The 23,532-nt window shown below is 34.2% G+C and overlaps 2 protein-coding genes across 2 annotated transcripts; one reads left to right on the top strand and one right to left on the bottom strand.

Annotated features, from left to right (window-relative positions):
• Positions 1-1,611: 1,611 nt before the first annotated feature.
• LOC133882788 (uncharacterized) lies at positions 1,612-5,457 on the top strand. The gene is made up of 3 exons (XM_062322009.1): positions 1,612-1,995; positions 5,130-5,237; positions 5,280-5,457. The coding sequence occupies exons 1-3, from the start codon at positions 1,806-1,808 to the stop codon at positions 5,315-5,317; spliced, it is 336 nt and encodes a 111-aa protein (XP_062177993.1). The 5' UTR covers positions 1,612-1,805; the 3' UTR covers positions 5,318-5,457.
• A 6,856-nt stretch (positions 5,458-12,313) lies between these two features.
• Positions 12,314-15,055, bottom strand: LOC133882367 (L-type lectin-domain containing receptor kinase IX.1-like). Its single transcript, XM_062321518.1, has 2 exons — positions 13,432-15,055; positions 12,314-12,915 (listed from the first exon to the last, which is right to left on the bottom strand). The coding sequence occupies exons 1-2, from the start codon at positions 15,028-15,030 to the stop codon at positions 12,511-12,513; spliced, it is 2,004 nt and encodes a 667-aa protein (XP_062177502.1). The 5' UTR covers positions 15,031-15,055; the 3' UTR covers positions 12,314-12,510.
• Positions 15,056-23,532: the final 8,477 nt, after the last annotated feature.

Raw genomic sequence — 23,532 nt, 5'->3', positions numbered from 1 at the left:
TTAGATCGACTAACATTGATTGTACAGTGAAACGATATTAAATTTAAGTTTAGTGTCGTTTGACCTCAAACACCTTAAATTAGAGTCATTTGAACAATAAACAACATTAATATGAAGTCCAAACCTATGATTAACGTTGTTTTCCAACGGACACAATTCAATCGAAACAAAATAAAGTGTCATTTTTTTACCCATAAACAACACTATTCAAGCTATATATACTATATAAACCTTTATTTTATTTTATTTGTTTTGCTTTGACTAATGTCATTTTTTTATGTTATAACAAAATGACGACACGATCGACTCTCTCTTGGTTAAATTTTTGGGTTAAACACCTTTTTAGTCCCTGAGTTTTAGAAACTTTATTTTTTAGTCCTTGAGTTTCAATTTGCATCACAGATGATACCTCAGTTTTGAGAAATGACCGAATAAGTACCTCGGTTAACTTCTCCGTCCAAAAACTAACAGACCGCCACGTGTCAACCTTAGAGGTTGACACGCGGCACTTTATAAAAAAAATTGAAAATTAAAAATCTTTAAAAATGAATTAAAAAAAATAATATTAAAAAAATTAAAAAAAATTTGAAAAAAAAAAAAAAAAAAAAAAGGGATGGCTGCAACCCCCCTTGGCAACCATGGGGGTGGCCGGCCACCCCCTTGGCTGGTCTGGGGTGGCCGGGGGGTGGTTCGACCACCTCTTGACAAATAAATAAAAAAATTCAAGATTGGTTTTGGCCCTTGAGGGTGGCCGAACCACCCCATACCGGCCAAGGAGGTGGCTCAGCCACCCCTTGTTTTTTTTTTGTTTTTCAATTTTTTTTTAAATATTATTATTTTTTAATTCATTTTTAATTTTTTTATATAGTGCCACGTGTCAACCTCTGAGGTTAACACGTGGCGGTCCGTTAGTTTTTGGACGGAGAAGTTAATCGAGGTACTTATTCGGTCATTTCTCAAAACTGAGGTATCATCTATGATGCAAATTGAAACTCAGGGACTAAAAAATAAAGTTTTTAAAATTCAGGGACTAGAGGAGTACTTAACCCTAAATTTTTTTCCCTGGGAGACACGTGCTGTAAAGACCAAGAAAATAAATAGGGCTTTTAGCAATTAATAAGTTATATTTATTAATTAGATGGGACCAATAGTACATTTTAAGTAACAATATTTATATTTTCAAAGTATAAATGAGTTAAGATAAAATAAGTGAATTAAAATAATAAAATATTTCTAATGGGTCTTTAGAAAATAATAATACATAATTAATCATATTAGTAGGATGTAGTTGGGTAAATAATTAACTACATTAATTAAAAATGTGGTTTAAAGATATGTGGGGTCAAATATTAATTATCAAAATATAAGACTTTTAAATTAGTGGGTCTTACCGTAATTTATATAAGCTAGAAGTTTTAAAAATAAAAGTACTCTCCCTTTGCCACATGTCACTTTATCTTTTATCTTTCTTTTCTTTTTTCTTTTTTCTTTCTTCCCTTTTTCCCTTTTGACCGAGTCTCCTCCCTCTCTCCTTTTTCTTTCCTTTTCTTTTTCTCCCTCTCCTCTCTGTCCCGCACAGCCCCCCCCCCCCCCCCCCCCCCCCCCCCCCTCCCCTGTTCAACGCACAGCCTCTTCTTTCTTCCACCTCTCTTCCTCTCGGCCGAATCCCTTTTCTTCCTCTCCCCGCGCACTGCCTTCCCTTCCCTTTCCTCTCAATTTCCTTTCCTCTCCTTCCCTTTCTCCCCGCACATACACCCATCCAGCCGAGAGATTGAGAGTGATGATGTCGTGTGAGAGAGATCGTGATGGTGAGGAAGAGCCGAAGGTCTAGGTCAGGAGAAACTCGAGGCTTGAGGGAGACCCAACGACCCATCGAACCTGAGAGAGAACTAAAGGAGGTTTGGACCGATTGGAGGCACGATCTCTGGCGAAATGAAGCGATTTCCGGCGAAAATCAGTGGGGATTTCTGGTGGTTTTCCGAGAAGCCTTTAAAGGTAATTTTCGTGAGATTTTGTAGTTCAATCCCCTGTTTTGTTGGCCGTGTGGTTTGATGGGATTTTGGTGGAAGGACCGAATGGGTTGTTAATGTTGGAAATTTATGGGTTGATTTTTGTGTAGTAACCGAATGGTTTATTGTTTGGATTTGTGAGTTTAGGGTTTTATGTGGCTAGACCGAATGATATTTTTCTTAGGGGTTTTGGTTTTTGGTGTTTATAGTTTGTGTTTAATGCTCTAAATAAGTTGTTAAATATTTGGTTAGATTTCTAGGAAGATATTCCTGTGATTGCCGAATTGGAGATGGATTTTGGGTCTTTGGTATTTGATTTATTTCCTCTGTTTTGGAAATTGAATGGTAGAATATATGAATGTGAATATTGATGTTTGGTGGATCCCAAATCTGGTTTTGGGAGTTTTAATTGAGTGATAAGGTTGGTTTGTGGTTAATTGCTAGAGAATGAGTGTAATGATTATAGATGTGAGTTGAGGCTTTGAAGGGTGTGTTGTGGTTGTTAAAATTCTGGTTGGGCTTGATGTTAACCGTGTGAATTTTTAGAGTATTTTTGATGGGCACATCGGGAGTGATTTATGATGTTGGTTATTTGGAGAGGAGTTTGAAATTAATGTATTTATACCCTTTGTGTAAATGACATATACAGTCGAAATAGTGAAGAGAATTTAAGTTGGAATTGTTTGTATAAATAGTCAAATGTGGATAAGTGCTTATGTTGGTGGTTGACAGAATGGTTTTGGAGGTCGTTTGGTGGATGTTTGATTGTGAGTTGAGATTGTTGGCTCTCTTATTGCCATATTGCCATAGCCGATTGGATGAGTATAGGATGTTGGTTTTGTAGAAGAATATTAGTAATGGGTAGCTAAGTTCGAGTAGGTATTTGGCTTACTTTGGATTTTGATGTTGTTTTGGTTGTCGACCAATATTAGAGATAGGGTGTGTATTATTATTAGAGAGATTAGGGGTTGGCTAACTATACTGGATTCTCCTTGATTAAAGTGTGGTTTATAGGGTGTCACATAGGGAGGACCGAAGGATGCTTAGATGATTAGTTGACTTAAGAATAAAGTACTTAATAAAATTATTTAAAATGATAATGTCATAGAAATATAATTTATGCAATGTAGCTTAAAGGCATTAGAAATCAATAGGTGGTATTTTTCAAAACACTTATTTAGGATATTAAGCTACTTGACAAAGTAATTTGATAATTAATGTGTTTATCTATGCATTGTTGAGTACCTAAGTGTACTAGGAAGTTGTGCTTAGCTTAATAGGCATTCTATACACGTATGTATATAGATTGAATACCCTTAGTTAACTTAGGGGGGATAAACAAGCTATAAGGTTAATCATAGTAGCTCATGGCTAATGCTTTGAGGTGAACTAAAGAAAGAGTCTAAAAGAATGAAAATGAAATAAGGATTATAGTATGGGCATCATAGTTCATGATAAAGGAGCTATTAAATTAGTCGGTTAAATAAGATGAGTTCCGTAATCTAAATTACCTAGATGGTTGGTAGCTAATATGAGTAAAGTGTTGAATATAATAGTACTTGTATTTAAATGATGAGAAACGAAATAAGTTTAAAACCTAAAGTCTGTGGTTAATATCAAGAGAGGACAACGATTTGAATAGAATGTTAAGAACTATAGGTTGCTCAGATAACCTTAAGTTTGTAAAAATAAGTTAGAAAATAATCAACAAACCATTTAAAGGATTATCGATGATAAAATGATGTAATAATTAATAGTAGGCAAATAAATAGTAAATGAATCTTAATGATAATAAGCAAAATAAAATATGGACCTAAGCCTAAATGATAACTTAATAATAGTTTAGGATACCTAACTAGTTTTAGAAGAGAATAAAGCGACGTATGAGCGCGGGTAGTTTAGGCGTCATAGAGTATGGAGTTCATAGCGTAGCCTAACGATACCAATGTTTGCAAGATAGTGTCCGGATTGGAGACTTCAATTGGTTCTCTAATATAGAGTTCGAGTCGGGAGTCCAATGCAGCCAAGGTGAGTATTCTACTCACTAAGAAAATATATTTTCGTATTTTATAGAAATGCAAATGATAGATGATTTTCTACTGAACCGACGATATGTTAACATGTATGCTTTGAATGTTTTAAATAGTTTCAATTATGTTGAAATATCAATGATGTTATGAAATGATGCATGAATGAAAGGTTTTGAATTGATTTAAAGTCTGAATATGTATTGCAGTTGGGATTTTAATTATGCAAAGAAAAATGATGAAAAATTTCATGTTGATTGGTTTAATGTATTTGAAGAAAGCGTGATTTGTAAAGAATAGGAGTATAGAGTTTGAATTGTAAAGCATAAAGCACGAACACATAATAAAGAAGAGAGCGTGAGGCTCATAATAAAGAAGAGAGCGTGAGGCTCATAATAATGAAGAGAGCGTGAGGCTCATAATAATGAAGAGAGCGTGAGGCTCATAATAAAGAAGAGAGCGTGAGGCTCATAATAAAGAAGAGAGCGTGAGGCTCATAATAACGAAGAGAGCGTGAGGCTCATAATGAACAAAAAGACTATCATGAGCATGTATAGCATTGTTTAAATTATGTGATGTTTTTATGAAAGTATATTGTAGTTTTGCTAGACGTATTAGTATGCATAAAAGTCTTGATAGAAAAAGAACTTATGTATATTGGTATCGGATTGTGTGATGTTTTTATGAAAGTATATTTATTGTAGTTTTGCTAGACGTATTAGTATGCATAAAAGTCTTGATAGAAAAAGAACTTAAGTATATTGGTATCGGATGGTTGCATGATTTAAATGCCATTGTGTTCTATAACGAATCTTTTACGTAGAATACTAGCTGCCCAGAGTATTTAAATGTTTTCTATTAGTCGGTGTTTGCTATATCAGCTATGAGGGTTTTTTCAAACAAAAGTTTATAAAATTGGTAGCTGTTATAGTGTACTAAAAATGAAAAGTTGGTTCTTTGCGAAAACTCAGTGAATAGTATACCTCTGAGGTCTTAGTGTATTTATTTATGCTAAGACGGTGGGCTCATAATTCCACCTATACGGATGTGGCAAACCCCCACAACCGTATAAATGATGTTTCTTTGGCTGCAGGCGTTCCGGTCGTAGTATATGGTGTTGTAGAATATACTGAGGATATTATGACTGAAGCTCAACGCGACGGTTGTAATGTGTTAGACCGCGGGATGTCTATTCCTTTAGGTATTTTGATTATGGCTTCAGGCGGGATGTCTATTCCTTTAGGTATTTTGATTATGGCTTCAGACGCTTGTGCCACATGATCTTTGTTAAGCCATTTATGTTATGTATTTAATTCGAGGAAAGATTTAATCATATAGTTATTTAATGGCTCTTTGTTGTAATTATTTATGATAGATGTATAAGATGTGATTTCCGCTATTAGATTATGTTTTCCGCTGCATAGTTGATAGACGTTATACTCTGATTTGCCAAGTACATATTATGGGGTATGTACATATGTTGGCTTTGCGACATATCGTCGTGCCACTGTGAAGATCCGTTTATATTTTAAGGGATTAATGATTATGTTGATGTTTTGTATAAAAAAAAAAAAAAAAAAAAAAAAAAAAAACGGGTCGTCACACGTGCTGATGCAGGTCTCCTCGTTATTTTATGTATGACTGATGGGAAAGGACTTATAAGGATGTTCCATAAATAATAAAATATATATATCAAAACGCTCGAAAGAAGTATTTTGGGAAACAAAATTCGAAACTGTAAATAATAATAATAATAATAATAATAATAATAATAATAATAATAATAAAAAGAAATAAAAACACTTTGCAATAAAAATAATACAAAATGATAACTTTCTCCTAGTAAACGCTAGAATTATGAAATTTTAATGAAATACAAAATTGTAGCCATTTGAATAAGATTTCCAAAGGTACTAAGTTTGTCTCAATCTGATGTATGGATTAGAAGATATGATGTTTTAAGTAAAATAGGTCTTACCAAATATGCGTAAACCTAGCATGCATCATTGATCGACCCCCAGACTACTGTTGAACCACGATCGGACCACCTTTCTGCCACCGCTAGACCATCACCAGACCACATACAGGCCGCCACTAGACTACTGCCGGAACTTAAATTATTAGGTTAATTTTTTAATTATTTTATATTAATACTTTAATGTTGTGAATAGAAATTGATTTTTATGGGTTAATATGTTTGAATGAAAATATAAAAAAAAAAAATTTTTGATTTTCCGTACTCACCAAACATTGGAAAATTTTTTCATTAAAAATTCTCTTTTCTGAAAACATTTTCTGATCTAAAACATTTTATGCCGAAACAAACGAAGCCTTGTATTCATTCCAAAGAAAGAGTTTGTAATTAAAGGAATTAAATAATTTTTCTATATATTGATATATCCAGTCAGGCAAAGAGATACACACATATAAGAAATAGAGATCGCATAAATGTTTTTTGATGCAGTTTTTCGGTAGGTGACGTGTTTTTTCATGATTCGTCTGATTATTCGCTTTCTCTTCGTGATTTGTGAAATAATAAATAATTGTGTTGGGGAATGTCGACAATCCCACTATGATGCCTAAGTTAGTAGGCAGTTCTAAGGAGTATTCTGTGTAATTTCAGAGAGACATGAAGCTAAATGATACCTGGTGTTCTCTTCTATTTATAGAGGTTTTGATATAGTTAGATTGCTCTTAAGATCCCAGCTTTCTCGGGATTTGCAGTTGAGGGTGAGGCGATATCGGGTGTACGGATTTTTCGAGATCCGTAACCCACTCGGGCGACTTCAGTCATATAAGGCGGAGGGAGATATCTGTGATTTGTATCCCTTGTATTTCGGTCGATTCCGCGATATCCGCGATCTTGAATATGGCTTCGTATCCAGGCAGGTTTGCCCAGTCGGGTGGGGCCGATGGCCCCAAAAAGATGTGACGGGCTTGTTCGACCAAAGGGAATGATAATTTCCTCAACAAATGTGATATGGATTCTAGGGCCAATGAATGGTGAACAATTGATAGGATAATGTGATAGATGTATAGTCATATGTATTAGAGTATATCAGGAGTTCAATAATCCAAATTACAGTTGAAGACTATCACCTAGTTACAGTTGAATATTGTAACCTAGCTATAGTTGAAATTTATCACTTAATCAGAATTGAAGACTATTAACTATCTCCTATAAATAGGAGTATGTTATATTCTAAACATTACTCAAAGAAATAAGAGTAAAATGTAGTCATTTGGGCCTTATCATGTGGACGTAGATCATAGACAGAACCACGTAATTCTTTGTGTCTAATTTTATATTTCTTTTTATATTCCGCATTATATTATCTTTCAATATGCCCTAACCGTCAAAACTTTTTCTGTGGAGATTTATGTCTTCTTCGAGATATCAAAGTTTAATTTGCGTCTCTTAAGGGATTCCATAAAATTTAATAATATATATATATATATATATATATATATATTTAGTAATTTTTATTTATAAGCATATATTTTGTGAATTAATTGTGATCATCAATTTTTTTATTTTATTAAATTTTATATATATATATATATATTTCGTGTTAGCTACAATTTCATGTCATTTTAGTATGACAAGATAAACTTATTCTCCATCCCCTTCCTTGACCTAAGAAAAACATTAATCTTTTTTAGTTTTGTTTCTCGGACAAGTTGTCATTACTTATCGTGTCTTGCTTCAGTTTGTTGTCATTACATTTTAAGTTAACTCCTACAAAGCTCTCCTTTAATTTCTTGATAGTTTCTAAAAGAAGTTAAATTTTGTCACCATCATCTCGCATTAAAAGGTATGCTAGAGACAATCTGAAACGTATATTTTGCATAATATCACGAGAAAGGATGCTTATGTTTGTGTAGCTTAATCCTGATGTGGGTTCATGCTCTCAAAGTCTAAGTACTTTGATGTTTGCTGAGAGGGTTTCTGTGGTTCAGGTAGATGTCGAATGGAGCAGCAAAGAGGGTAAAGATGTTAGGGAATTAATGGAGCAGGTGCTTATCCACCTATTGATTTATTTATTTAAATAATTTAGCGGCCCTTGATTAGAAGTAATTGTGATTGCGATATTTTATATTTGTTTATTTTTAAGAAATTAAGTCCTATATATTTCTTAATTCAATGTAGTATCTAATTGTAGATTATTACGTTGGGAAGAGATGGCAATTCAACCTTTTTTTTTTTTTTTTTTTTGTACATATATGTCGTTGGAGATAATCCCATTCGACCTGGCCCATTCCGGAAACTATGAGCCTCTGAGCTCACATTAGCCCAGTCATGAATACGGGCCCGTAGCCCACCAGATACGAACACGCAAGAACAAATATCTAGGAGTCCTGAGAAGATATTGTCCCGGGGCTAAGGCGACGAACCAGGGATCCATTATACGCGATCCCGGATATCTCGAAATCGCGCTCCATCCCTAGAAATTCGGGACTGACACTAATCCCAGATTAATTTGTTGCCGTGAATCTCACATAGAGATTATTAAGGAAAAACCTCGGTTTTGAAGGTAGAGGGTTCCGAGTTAAGGTCTAACTCTCATGGCGCTCCTAGGTCAAGGGAAAGAAAGAAGACGAACCCTAAAGCAACAAAAGTACTTATCACTCATCTAAATAACCTAGACCTCATGTATGAAAACAAGACTGATACTATTATAGTTAAGCATACTTTACATAGACATACTAACTTAGGCATCATAGAGAGGAATGCAGGCCAACCCCTGGCATGTTCTCTTGACTTTGTCTATTTTGCAATGAACGTGGGATGTGAAGAACATTAAAGGGCGAGTTGTCACATCATACCGAAAACTGTACCAACATCTCCTTTTGTGGGAATGTTATTTAGAGAATGTTTGAAATTGTGTTGGGAAATAGAGATTTTAAAGTTAAAAAGGGTTTTTAGTAAAAACTTAATTTTGTAGGTACGTTTTGCCAAAAATATATTTTGGCGTTTTTTTAGAGTAAAAAAGTAAAGAAATAAAAAATAAAAAAATAAAAACTTTTAGAGTTTTTTTATCAATTATGTTAGCCTTTTATTTGACACAACTTTTTATTTATTAAAAGTATTTTTTAAGTTCTCTAAGGCAATCAATTAATATAATATATCATATTATGTTATAGTGCTATTTGAAAAGCACCAGCGCTGCGGGGCATACGGCGGGGCATAGGCCTACAACTACAGAATAACAGTGATTTAGTGTCGTTTGGTCTAATGTCGATTGAACTAAATGTCATTTAGTCTTCAAACGACACCAAATTTACGTAAGTGTCGTTTACTGTTCAAACGACACTAAACTTAAAATTTATTGTCCTTTAAACAGTGAACAACACTAAATTTAAGTTTAATGTCATTTGAAAAAGTAAACGACACTAAATTTTTTGTTTCGTTTACTGTTCAAATGACACTAAATTTGAGTTTAGCTTCGTTTGAAAAAGCAAACGACACTAAAATTCTTTGCAAAACTGAACACACCCAAAATCCTCTCTTCTCTCAGCCCTGCCTCACCTCTCATGCTCAAAAGGCTGCAGTATTTGCTTTTGTAACTTGGTTAGCTAGGTAAGGGAGGTCATATATTTCAATCTATTTTACATTATTTTTCTAGTGTAAGTTCTTGAAATCTTCTCATCTTGCCAATATTACAATACACGCAGCTTGTTATGGAGTAGTGATTCTGTAATTTAGGCCTGTCTTTTTTTTGTTCTTTGGCGAATTGGGTGATGAAAATTTAGGCAGCAGTATGTTGCTCACAGATCGATCAATATTTCCCCTACATTTTTCTTTTGGACTGGCTAGGCTTTTTTAGTTTCGAAATATTCTCTCGTCGAAAGTTTAGTAGAGGTGCCTTATTTGGTCTTTTTGTGTCCAGTAGACTTTTTTAGTTCTGAAATTTCCCTTCGTTATAGAAGAGAATTGCTACCTATAATAATTTGTGACAAAGAGTAATGCAAAAAATCACAATTATATTAAACAATTATTTTATAATATTGACATGACAGTCTCAACTAACTTTTGAATTAATCCTTAAAAAAAATTGACACATGTCATCTTTTTAATGACGCTGATGTGACACTTAACACAATCCGTAAAATATTTTAATGAAATTTAATTACATGAATAATGCATGTTGTGAAATGGTCGGATATTGGAGAGTAAAGATAAGGACCTGCACATAAGAGTCGCCTTCAACAATTATACAGCCTAGACTGTGTGAGAGAGAGAGAGAGAGAGAGAGAGAGAGAGGAAGCTAATTAAAGACCCTGCAAACCGAGCTGCGGGGGTGAAGACCCTGCAAGGGTAGGTGACTCAGTGACTTGACAATATGATTATGATCTACCTACTTCGGTGCAAGCAAAGCTTGACATGCTCGTTGGTTTGGAAAAAATGGAGAGTTGACTGCGAGTTGTCAAATAAATGGAACTGACACAGATTAGTTGGTTACACCTATTCCTTCATCTTCCATTAAATTCGACCGTGGAAATTCACATCCAATTCATCAAAGGTATAGATATATATGTATACCTACCTACGCAAATATTTATTTCTTTTCAGCAGACAAAAATGTATTGTTGTTTTCACGCAATTCTCTTTTATATGGTAGGTAATATATATGAATATTATGTGACATAGAGTATCAAAAGTAACAATTTAAGAATATTTTTTTTCTTTAGATAGCCTTGAATTTGACTTAAGTGTTGTAGAAAAAAAAAAAACTGCAGTGCCTGTGTTGTAATTGTTTTAAGGGTTTAGATTTAATTTTCAATGATTTCATAATTAAGAAAGAAAGAGAAAGTACAATTAAATATGAACCCTTAAAATAATTATAGCATAAATGCTGTAGTTTTTTTTAGAGCATGCACCTAAGCCAAATCTACTAATGTTTGCCGTGTTAGTTTGAAGACGTATAATAGTTGGTTTTTCTTTTATGCTCTATTTGTTTCGATGTAAAATATTTTCCGTCATAAAATATTTTCAACGAAATAATTTTTCAAAAAGAATTATTTCTCTGAAAATATTTGTCGACGTTTGGCTCTTACAAAAAAATAACAACGGTGAAAAACCACCAGTGACAAGATTCCGTCACTAGCCGAATTCTGGCAACCGCCTTCGGAATCCAGCCAGTGCTGAAATCTAGAAATTTCTACAGGAATACGGCAACGTCCGGCCACCGTCACCAGATTTCAGCGAACCAGATTACGGCCAAACTGACCGGAATTGAACCAGTATGTCCGGAATCGGGCCAATTTCACTGGAATCTTACTTAATACGGCCAGATTCAGGCAAAGGTAGCCGGAATCCAGCACAAATTGCCAGCTTCTGGTTAGTTTGACTGGAATTTGGCACAATACAGTCGAATTCCGACCAATTTTGGTTAGAATTTGGTCTGCCGGAATTCCACGACAGTGGCCGAACGTCACCAGATTCCAGTTGAAATTTTCAGATTCTGGCACCAACCGAATTCTGGCAGTGGTTGTCAAATTTGGGCGATGGTCACTAGAATCCAACTAATGCCACCGAATTCCGGTAATCGGATATCAAAATTCGGGGACCTTCGGCAGTAGATTCAAACTACCAACAAACTACAATGCCTAACATTGACAGACTCCCACAAACGTGTGTGTAAGAATGAAATGTTTAAATCCAGAGAATGATTTACGGTTTTCAAAATCGTTAATCGTTTTCTATAAATTAAAAAGACATTTACAGTTAAATTGAAAATGATTTTCTCTTGACCATCATTTTTTATTTCACCAAATATCAAAAAATGTTTTACGCACAAACAAACGAAACATTAAACCCCCTTTATTTTATAGAAGAGCATTAAACCCTATTTGTTTTAAGCACAAACAAACTGAACTTATGTACACTTCCTGTTTTTTTTTTTACCTTTCCTTTTATGTCTAAATAAATGAATGATTAGCTGTTGAACTTTTCACAAATTAAATGGTAGCAATTTAATTCCTAGATAAAAATGGGTAAGAATTTCTGTTTAATTCCTTCAATTTTCTTTTTAATTGGTTATTTACATCGATTATTTATATCTTTTTTTTTGTGTGTACTCTTCACGAACAGGGACAACTGTTACCTTGCTTTGACTAATGTCATTTTTTTATGTTATAACAAGGTCATTTTTTTTTTGTGTACTAATTTTCACAAAAAATGCCGACACGATCGACTCTCCCTTAGTTAAATTATTTTTTCCCTGGAAGACACGTGCTGATGCATACTTGTGCCGACATTATGAGGATGTTCCATCAATAATAAAATATACATATCAAAACGCTCGAAAGAAGTATTTTGGGAGACAAAATCCAATGGTATCATGCATACTTGTGCCGACATTATTACACGGAAACATATAATCTAAAAGTCGAGACCAGAGCATGATTTTAACATACAACCATGAAAAAGAGACATCCGGCCAACTGATGAAATGAGTTTGCAGACTACTTTAACGGCCGATGTTAATGGATGACAAAGACATCGTGGCCGGCGCCGAATCCGTGCTTTCTAGACGGACGTCGACAGGTACATTGTAGTTGGCAACAGGCATATTCTTGGGAAGATTTGGTAATGGTGCATCAAAATTGAGAACCTGTATGGCTTGCCTTATGGATGGCCTCAGACTCTGATCCGGGTGGGCGCACCAAAGTCCAACAATCATCATACACTCCATCTCTCTCGTGTCAAACTCTAACAATTTACTGTCAACTGCTTCGTGAAGCCTTTCACTTCCATATGCCTCCCAAACCCAGCCAGCAATTGGAACGTGTGGCCCCTCGTATTCAGCTTCCGTTGATCTTCTTCCGCATGCTATTTCCAGCACCACTACACCGAAGCTGAACACATCTGATCCCTATTACAATATAAAATTAAGTTTAATTTTTTAAAATAAGTGATAATTAATTTAACATTAATGTATTAAAGCACAAATCTTGAGTATCAATTCTGTTTCCTTCATTCAATCACCTCTTATCTCAATTAATAAATCGTTTTGAAACTGCATTTTTAAAAATTACGATTTGAAAATTCAGAAAATCTGCTTTTTTAAATTGAAGGTAAGAGAGTTGTTTTTTGAAAACGCAGAATCTTAAAGGCTAATTTACAATTTTAAAGGCTAAACTGAGATTTTGCTAAACGCTTAACTATGTTCTTAAAAATTACTTTTTCAAATCGCACATTTTAAAACCGTTATTTTAAATTGTACTTTTTGAAATCACAAATTCAAACGGACCCTTTTACTTGTTAGGCTACACTTATGCCATGATCACAACTAATTTTTATTACTATGTCATCAAATTGTATATCAATTGTAAAAGAGTACAATCATCTATTCTCATAAGTTTAAGCTGTTAAAATAAGTGGTACGTACCTTGGTGGCCTTGCCGGTGCTTGCATATTCTGGTGCTATGTAACCCCATGTTCCAGCTAGCCCTGTTGTCTTCACGCCAGCCTCCTCATCCATCAACCTCGCTAGACCAAAGTCCCCAAGCTTGGCATTGAAATCTGAATCCAACATTATGTTGCTAGATTTGATATCCCTATGCACCACATATTGTCCAGATTCTTCGTGCAGATAAAGCAATGCAGAGGCAAGACCAAGGGCTATCTTATACCTAACTTCCCAATTAAGAAGCGTTCTACCTCCAAAAAGGTGAAAATCAAGGCTACCATTAGGCATAAACTCATAGACAAGAAGGAGAGCACCCTTTTCATGGCACCAACCAATGAGTTGTACCATGTTTTTATGTCTCAATACACTAATGATTTTTATCTCTGTTGTGTACGCCTTCTTTCCCTGATCGGACGGTCTAGAAACCTTTTTCACTGCGACAAACTGCTGCAGATCACTCAAGAAACCTTTGTAAACCCCTCCAAAACCTCCTTCACCAAGTTTGCCTTCTTCTCCAAAGTCGTTTGTGGCACGAACAAGCTCATCATAAGAGAACCTCTTAGGTCCTGTATGTTCAATCTCTCGTTCCATGGGATCAACATTCTTTACACCCTCTTTTCCCTTTCCTCTAGTCCTTTTTCTCCAAACGAACACCAACACCAACACTATTCCACAGGCTAAAAACAACCCACCAATTACACAAGCGACAATTAATCCAGCACTAAAAGAAGTACTACTAGGACTGTCCGGAGTCTCTGGAGCTGGACTGTCCGGAGTCTCTGGAACTGGTAATAACTCCGTTGTAAATTCCCATGTAAGGATTTCATGCGTCTCAAAGTAATAGGCTGATCCCGCCGCAAAGCCAATGGATACCCATTCCGGCAAAAATGCTGTCAGGTTAACATGATGTGAAAGGCTGGCAAATGGGTCGTCAGGGAAAGACCAGTATACGCTTAAATCATTGGCTTTAGAATTGTAACGGATTATTGCATCTACTCTTATTCCATTTTTCATACTTCGGTTCAAATTTCGTGTCGATTCTGATTTGATGGAATTGATGTTGATACCGACATGTTGATCGCTTTCATCCCATTCATTCTTAAAGGTGTCGAACTCGACAGCAACTAATTCTTTTCTTAGTGTGCTATTTTCACACTGGCTAAAAAGTGCAAGGCATCCTCCAGAAGCATAATCCGGGAGGAGAGAACCATTGGGTGCAAGGAAAAAGGCGAGCCCATCTTGACCTGGTGAAGTAATAGTTGATATTTTAAATGAAAATTGAGTGGTGAAGTCCGTGGAATTACCTGTAATCGGGTCATAAAGATGAAGCTGTTCAAAATATACAGCACGGCCGGCTGCGGTATTGTTATGGCGGTCACTGGTGAGGGATAGAGCTCCATTTTGGATGGCGGCAGTGCCATTGATTATCAGCATGCTGCTGTTGGCAAAATTAGGGTACTTGAATGATAGAGCATGATGCAAAGGAAGATGGAAGAGTAAGCAACAAGGAACCAGTGAGAGAAACCAAAGAGTTGTAAGGTTGCTGAGATCCATATTGGGAATGGGAAGGGAACGCATGCAATGGCAGTTTTGGAGGTTTAAAGGGACGCTAAAAAAATTGATGTGAAGAAATGTGAGTCAAACACGACATATATAAAGTAGTTGCTGCTTAATTGCTAGGAAAGTTCGTCTGGTTTAGGAAACATATGAACTTTTCAAAGGCATGCTAAATTTTTTCTAGTTTCAAAGGCCTTGGATATTATATTAATGATCGATGGCCTAACATTGGGACCACCTCTTTTGTAATTTTTGGAATCTTCAAAGGGTGTGTGCCGAAGTTCGTTTTATTTACTGTTGAAGTGCAGCTTGGATGTTTGTTTTGTCAACAGTCACATGTTCTAGCTATCTGCCCTCACAATATGAGAAAAGTAGGATCATACCAATTTGTAAAGGTTTGTTCTTAAGATACAAAACGTTCTCCACTAATGACTTACACCTTGAATCAAACTTAAAAGCTCCTATAAATTTATTCAATTGAAGTTCATTTTGCTACTCAACAAGTTTCCTGCACTTCTAGTTTGCCTACCACTTTCAATGAAAGATAAATGTAAGGGAATGCTCCCCATTTTTGAGTTCTCCCCCACCCCCATCTCCCCCCCCCCCCCCCCTTTCTCAATACCCAAAAAATAAATTAAAGTAAAAAAAAATAAAAGAATTTAAATTTGTTACAAAGAATAATTTTCAGTATGATTACAAGGTTCAAATTAAATTTTATCGCATCTAATAATGTATATTTTAACTACAATATTGTCACGTTATCTAAAATTTTTAAAAAATATAGCACTTTTAAAATCTAATATGAACCATAAATAATTCTTCAGAGGACTTATTCCATATTATTAAGGGTCGCATGCTTGCATTCATTTGCCATATATGTTGAAACCGTGTCAAATACCCATAGCATTTAAACTTTCCTTTACAATAAAATAAAGTAAAAAATTAAGAGAAGAAAATCAAAAATTAATGTGAAAGTTTACTTGACTTGCCCCAATAAACAAGAGCAATTCCTCTATGCCCTATTGCTAGCTACATCATAGGCAAATACTTTCCACCACATTTCAAATTATTCAGATCCTACAATTTTTTGTTTCTTTTTTTTTAAAAAAAAAAATACAAAATGAACCCCATTATGAAGGTGAACTAATTTCACTTGCAAAGTAAGTTTACTTGAACTATTTTAGTTACTGTTCTTCCTTAGATAATTAACCGTGCGTACAGTATTTCAAACTTGGTGCACCGTACCAATTCAAATTTCAGAATACATAGTTCGTGAGTCTCCAAAAACAAAATATTCTACCAAATTGTTTTTCATGTGAACAACTTAGACCAGGGGATATGGGAGGATAGCTACACCTCAGAATGTCAAGTCAATTATAATTATAGCCATTATATGAGGTTGTGATCGATCATAAAAGCTGTGAGGAATTTCCGTGCACATATCCGACCAAGAAAAGTCGACTTTGAGAAATAAAGGAGTTGTGACATTTGTTATAAATCCAAGAAAGATTTGGAAGTTTATCCCAATGCAAAGAATCCATGCTTCAACTCTTTTTCAGTTAAGCAAATTGCGTGTACGTTAAGTTCCACGTGAACCTAATTATACGCTATTTAGAAAAAAAACATGTAAATTGCGTGTTAATTATATATACTTTAGAAATTAAGCAATACGACTCTTTCTCTCTCATAGAAAGAAATACTTTCATGTAAATCTTGATCCACGAAGTATGATATTTTTACGTATTAATCTACACACACATATATATATATATATATATAGATGATCTTTCGTCACTATAAAACATAATTCCTAATCACTTTACACATATTACAAGGTGGTTTTCTAACTAGCTTTAGGATTTTTGTTTTTTTTAAGAAAAAAAAAAAAAAAAATTTGAAATTGTCACATAAACAAAAATGGTCAGAAATTTTATCTTGGGGTGACAATGTATTATATCTCATTAATCTAATGGCGGTCATGATTCTCCATTAATCACAACTCCACTTCATATAATTGCGGACTTACCCGATCCCTAAGACTATTTCTAAAGGAACACTTACTAGATCCAAATGTATAGTTGTAGTGCTTGTTGTGTTAGGCTTTATAAATGCTGCTAACTATACTTTTTCTTTTTCTCATGTGAGACTATCTTCATTTAATACTCTTTAATACTTTTTTTTTAAAACATTCTAAAAACACAAAATAAAATATATATACATATTAATTTTAAAAATACTTTAACAATCCCCACCATTTTCAAAAACAAAACACATTTTGACTATTATAGAGAAAATCATGCATAAATGAAGGTGTCTTGAACCTTTACTTGGTAATAATATGCCAGAGCTAATTAGAATACCATGGTAGACAAGCTTTGAACCAGCTATTCTGTTTGACTAGCCGGACACATCTCATACATGCTTTTTCTTCTCTTTAGGTACGTAGTTCTAGAAGCCGACACGTGGATTGGCTTTGTGTCAATATCGTAGTTTCATTAGCGTTCTAGAGACAAAAACTTACTCTCATAGAAGGCAGCACCACCTCCGACACTCATATAGGTAGACTTATCAGAAGTGCTCTATAACTGATACACTTGAACAAAAATATGTTATAAGCCTATTAAGTGCAAAAAAACACAACCCCCACTGTTATATGCACCATAACCTTGAGAAGGTTTATTAGTTTAAAAATTAATACAATATAAGGTGCTTGCGATCATAATATATAGTGTATTTTAGCTCATTAAACTCAAGATCTTGATAATTCAAGTGTTGAGTTGAGTTTGCATTATTGGTGATCTAAAAGCTTTAATCCAATCTCCTTTGATGTTTTCCACACCAAATCCCTTCAAGGTCTTTAGTCAATGAATTTGTCAAATTTTGAAAAGACCTCACAAAAAATAAATTGTAATTACTCCATCAGTGAGTAATTGCCTTACATAACTATGCCTTAAACCAATATGCCTTGATTTGCCATTATAAATATGATTATAAGCCCGTGACAGTGTTGCCTGACTATCACAATGTAAAGAAACAGGAGGTATAGGTTTTGGCCACAAAGGAATTTTCATTAATAAATTTCTTAACCATTCCGCTTCTTTGCTACAAGAAACCAATTCCACAAACTCTGCCGCCATGGTAGAATCTATAATAAGGGTCTGTTTCTTAGAACCCAATGAGATAGCTCATCCACCAAGGGTGAATATCCACCCACTGGTTGATTTGTGATCATTGTTATCTGTGATCCAACTAGCGATCGTATATCCTTCTAATACTATAGGATATCTGTTGTACCATATTCCATAATTAATAGTTTTCTTTAAATATTTAAAAATCATTTGTACAACAATCCAATGAATATGACTAGGGTTACTAGTATATCTACTTATTTTACCAACTGCATATGCAATATCAGGTCTAATACATGTCATTGCATAAATCAAGCAACAAATAACTCTAGCAAATTCTAATTAGTCTATAGCTCTACCAATATTAGAATATAGTTCATGTTAGCATCAAAAGGTATAGTCATAGATTTACAATCAAACTGATTAAACTTTTTAAAAACTTTTTCAATATAATGTGACTAAGTAAGAATCAAACCTCCATTATTTCTAATAATTTTAATACCAAGAATCACATTAGCAACACCCAAATCTTTCATGTCAAAATTAGAAGACAAAAAACTCTTAGTATTAATAATGCTATTAACAAAATACCAAAACAACCTCACTTATCTGGGATTCCTACCACAGCTGGGAACCCCTTGTAAGTACTTGCTAATTGACATAATGCATGAGATTAATACAAAAATATAAATTTATATTAAATGTCTTCAACTTATTGATATGGCTTTAAAGTTGAAACGATATCATATTTGCCAAAATCAAAGCATAGGTATTTGCTGCCCATATTGTCAGTAGTGGCAGAATGAGAAATTCATCTTTAGAGGAGGTAAAACTAAAAGAATGATAAATATAAATCAAAATAAAAATGAATTTAATCTCAATATTTCAAGAATTCTTGACAAGTATACTGAAAATTTTAAGAAATCTCAAGATATAAATCTAGATTTCAAGAATGTTTGGTTTATTGAGTATGCAATATCAACCCTCGTGAGAGTAACATACTGGAGGGCTCCAAAGATGTGTCTGTATTTAGTACGATTAAACAGAATTTCACCATCAAATTCTTATAGGTTTCACCATCTTATCATTAGTACATAGAATTGATGTGAACTTATTTTCATAAAATTCTGCACCTCTAGATTCTATAACAGTATTTACATCAACAAAAAGATTAGGTTCAACAACTAAGAACCTGTAACCTTTACTATGTTGTGTAAAACCCAAGAAAATGCACTCAATAGGTTTTTGTCCCAATTTCCTGATTTTTGGCTCAGGTAATTAATCTGACAATAGCCCTACGCCCCACACCTTAAAATAACTAAGGTTGGGTTTTCTTTTCTTCCATAATTCGTATGGAGTAATCTTGGATTTCTTTTGAGGTACTCTGTTAAATATATAATACACAAAAAGTATAGCTTATCCCCAAAAACTTTTATTTAGTCCAGAATTACAAAGCAAGGCATTTATCATTTGAACTAAAGTTCTGTTTTTTCTTTCTACAACTCCATTTTGTTGTAGAGTATATGCAATGGGTGTTTCATGAATAATGCCTACAGATTCACAATATAAAGGAAAATAATATTCTCTTTCTCTATCGGATTAAAGGCATTTAATTCTAACATCACACTCATTTTCCACTTATGTTTTGTAAACTTTAAAATTTTTTAAAATTTCATCTTCTGAAAACATAAGATAAACATAACAATATTTTGAAAAATCATCAATGAAAGTTACAAAATACGTTTTGTTTCCTCTTCTAGGATTATTATGCATATTACAAATATCATTATGTACAAGTTGTAAAAAAATAAAAGATCTCTCATTTTGTGGAAAAGGTTTTCTGGTAATCTTTGTTTGCATGCAAATTCTAGATTTATCAAACATATCATTTATAGATTTAGGAATCAAAATTAAAACAATCATATTATGCATTCTTCTAGTATTAACATGGCCTAATATATTATGCCATAAAGAAATTGACTCAACCAAGTAAGCAGAATTATTAACTTTATTAATAAGGTTCAACTTAAACATCCCTTAAAACATATAACTCTTCCCGAAAAAAGTACCTCCTTTGGCCCACAAATTGACATGACTCAAAGACTGGCTTAAATTCAAATTTATTATGAAGACCTCGAGACACAAGGTTCTTCCTAATTTCTAGTACAAAATACACATTAGTTAAAAGCAGAATTTTTCCAAAAGTGAATTTAAGATTCAGTGTTCCTTTTCCTTTGACAACATCAGTGGAAGAATTCTCTATAAAGAGAACACATTCATCCTCCACTGTTTCAAAGGTATTAAAGAGACTCATATCCTTGCATATGTGCTTTGTTGTACATGAGTCAATCCACCATGAACCATCTTCCTCGAGCATAAAGACCTCGGAAATCACTGCCACAAACTCTTTCGAGTCAGAAGCTTGCTGTTTCTTTTTTCAGAAAACGACAATCTTTCTTAAAGTGGCCTCGCTTGCCACAATGGTAGTAACCACCCTTATTTTTCTTCTCATGATTCTAGTTTAGCTTTTAGTTCTTAAAGTTCTTCCTCTACTTCTGATTAGGCTTTTTTGGATTGGAAGGGCTGCTTTGAAGAAGTCCCTTCTTCCACCATATGCACTTTCGAGGACAAAATTCCTTGCTTTTCATTTTCTTTGATTTTCAATTCTTTCTCAATCTAAAAGTGTTGGCTTAACTGATCAACGTTTATCTCATCCTTTTTGTGTTTCAAAATCTTTCTCTATTATTTCTAGGAGGGAGGAAGTTTGTCAATGATAGATGAGATAGCAATTTTCTCATCCCTTTTCATGTTATGCTGCCCAAATTGACTCAAAATATGCATAATTTCATTAAATTGTTCAACAATAAGTCTAGCATCAACCATTCTGTAATTCATAAATTTAGAGGCCAAGAACTTTTTATTTGTAGCATCTTTTAAAAGATACTTATCCTCGAGTGCAACTCAGACATCTTTGGCCGTTGATTTGCTTTGGTAGATGTCAAACAGAGAATCCACCATAGCATTGTAAATGCATGTAGTCATCCTCATTTCATCCATGCTCAAGTATTAGCAATCGTCTTATTCTCATGTGCTACAGGTTTGGGAGTTGTAAGCACATAAGCCACCCTTAGTCCAGCAATGAGGAAATTCATCTTGTTCTGCCATCTTTTGAACGAGGATCCATCAAACCTTTCGAGTTTGATGGATTTAGCAGCAAATTCTTTCAAAAATTGTGGTGCCATTGAAGTAAAATATAATTTCTTAAGATTATTAGATAAAAGTAAAAGAAAGCAATAAAACGAAATGTTCCTAAGGTGCATTACATTGTAGCGTTCCTTAAGAAATTATTTGCCCCACCAAAAATGGTATGCAAAAGGTTACAGCAAATATTTCTCCAGGATATAAAGGAGCCTAGAATCCTTTGTTTGTTTAATTGCATTTTGCATAAATGAAAAATAATTCAGAATACTCTCAGATTTTCTATTATAGTACGAGACAAAGACTTGAAATTTAAATACCTAAGGTATCAGAAAAAAGAACAGAAGGTGATAGAAAAATTGTTATCTTTTTAATAATTGGACAATAGTTACTTCTGTATTGTGTTGAATAGCAATTATTTATTAACTGGTAATCCAATCGTCCGTAACTTCTAAAGTAACAGTCATAAACTGCTATTTTAACATACACTTAATTCTAACCATCAGATCAAATAACAATCAATGATTATTCAATGATTATTTAATAATAATCATTAGATAGTTATTATTTAATTTCAATCATTAGATCAAATGTGATTTGACCTTACAATTTACTTTAGTGATGGTCTAATAAATTCAACCACTGGATCTACTTAAGAAGTATCCTATAGTTTAGATCAAACCACTAAATCAAATGATCATGACCGTCCAAAATTGAATGGTCATGAGTAGATCGTTCTAAGCTTCGATGCTTTGTGCCAAATGCGTCATCAAGGCGCCACTAGCGCTGTTATGCCCACTGCCACACGCGCACGCGTGTGCGTCTAGTGCTTCGCACCGTACTAAAGTATATACATAAGTGCATACGTACACCCAAACATTACTTTAAATTCTTAAATTGTATTTGACCTTATAAATGCCAACTACATTTTCTCTTTTTCTCATGTGTGACTATCTTAATTTAATGCTCTTTAATACATTCATTTTAAAACATTTTCAAAACACAAAATAAATAAATAAATAAATTATGGTATATATTATGGTATAAATAAACATTTTCAAAACATTCAGTATATATACATATATATTGAAAATGCTTTAACATGGTAAAGTGCCATGGATGTACGTTTGTTTTATCATTAGACTCAACACAGTCACATGTTCTACGTACGTATCTGCCTTCATAATATGAGAAAAGTAGGATCATACCAATTTGTATAGGTTTGTTCTTAAGATCGATGCATACTTTCTCGACTAATTACATCTTCAATCAAAGTTAATTAAATTCATTCAAGAAGTTCATTTTCCTGCTCAATGACTTTCCTCGATCTAATACTAGTCTGTCTACCACTTTTAATAAAAGATAAATGCAAGGGACTGGTCCCCATTTTTAAGTTCTCCCCAACCTCTCTCCAATTTATGTATTGATTTATTTTGATGACAAAGTGGTTGTTGTATTTTAATAATTAATAATTAACGATTTTCATAAATTTATTTGTTACAAAATTTATTAAGGAAATGTTAAAGCCATACCTCACCCCACTAAGCTAAAGTGGTAGTTCACAAGATCAATCCTTCGATTTTTATTTTTTTTAGCATTGGTTATTATTATTTGTGATCTAGTTTTATGGCTATATGTCGATGTTGTCAATATATATACAAGTATTGAGAATTAGTGGTAACTTTGCGGGTTATTTAGATAATAAATAATGCTCTGTTTGTTTCGACGTAAAATATTTTTCGGCGTTTGGCTTGTACGAAAAAATCACCAACGGCGAAAAATCACCGATGATGAGATTTCGTCACTGGCCAGCAAGATTCGATCCACTTTCACCGGATTCTGGTGATGAAGGCCGGAATCCGGCAACAATGACGAAATTCTGACCATTTTCATCGAATTCTGGGTTGGCCAGATTCCTACCACCTTCTCCGGAATCTGGCCATTTGTGTCGGATTCCAGCCAAACTGGCAAGAATCTAGCATAGTACAGTCAAATTCCGGCAAATTGGCCAGATCCCGACCCTACTAGCTGGATTCCGGCTATATTGGCCAGATTCCGGCAAAGGTGGCCAAAATCTAGGTTGGCCAAATTCCCACGAAGGTAGATAGAATCTGCCATTTGTGTCAGGTTTCAGCCAAATCCGCTCGAATCTGGATTGGCCAAACTGGCCAAAATCTGACACTATATTGCGGGATTT

The sequence above is a fragment of the Alnus glutinosa genome, chromosome 11, assembly GCF_958979055.1.
Source record: "Alnus glutinosa chromosome 11, dhAlnGlut1.1, whole genome shotgun sequence".
Taxonomy (NCBI): domain Eukaryota; kingdom Viridiplantae; phylum Streptophyta; class Magnoliopsida; order Fagales; family Betulaceae; genus Alnus; species Alnus glutinosa.
This window is presented reverse-complemented; position numbering and strand designations above follow the sequence as displayed.

Bases quoted from the DNA above. Each gene is read 5' to 3' on its own strand.
- LOC133882788 (XM_062322009.1), top strand. From the start codon at position 1,806: ATGGTGAGGAAGAGCCGAAGGTCTAGGTCAGGAGAAACTCGAGGCTTG. The intron at 1,996-5,129 runs GTAATTTTCGTG...CTTTGGCTGCAG, and splicing joins TTTCCGAGAAGCCTTTAAAG to GCGTTCCGGTCGTAGTATAT. The intron at 5,238-5,279 runs GTATTTTGATTA...CTATTCCTTTAG, and splicing joins CGGGATGTCTATTCCTTTAG to GTATTTTGATTATGGCTTCA.
- LOC133882367 (XM_062321518.1), bottom strand. From the start codon at position 15,030: ATGCGTTCCCTTCCCATTCCCAATATGGATCTCAGCAACCTTACAACT. The intron at 12,916-13,431 runs GTACGTACCACT...ATATTGTAATAG, and splicing joins GCACCGGCAAGGCCACCAAG to GGATCAGATGTGTTCAGCTT.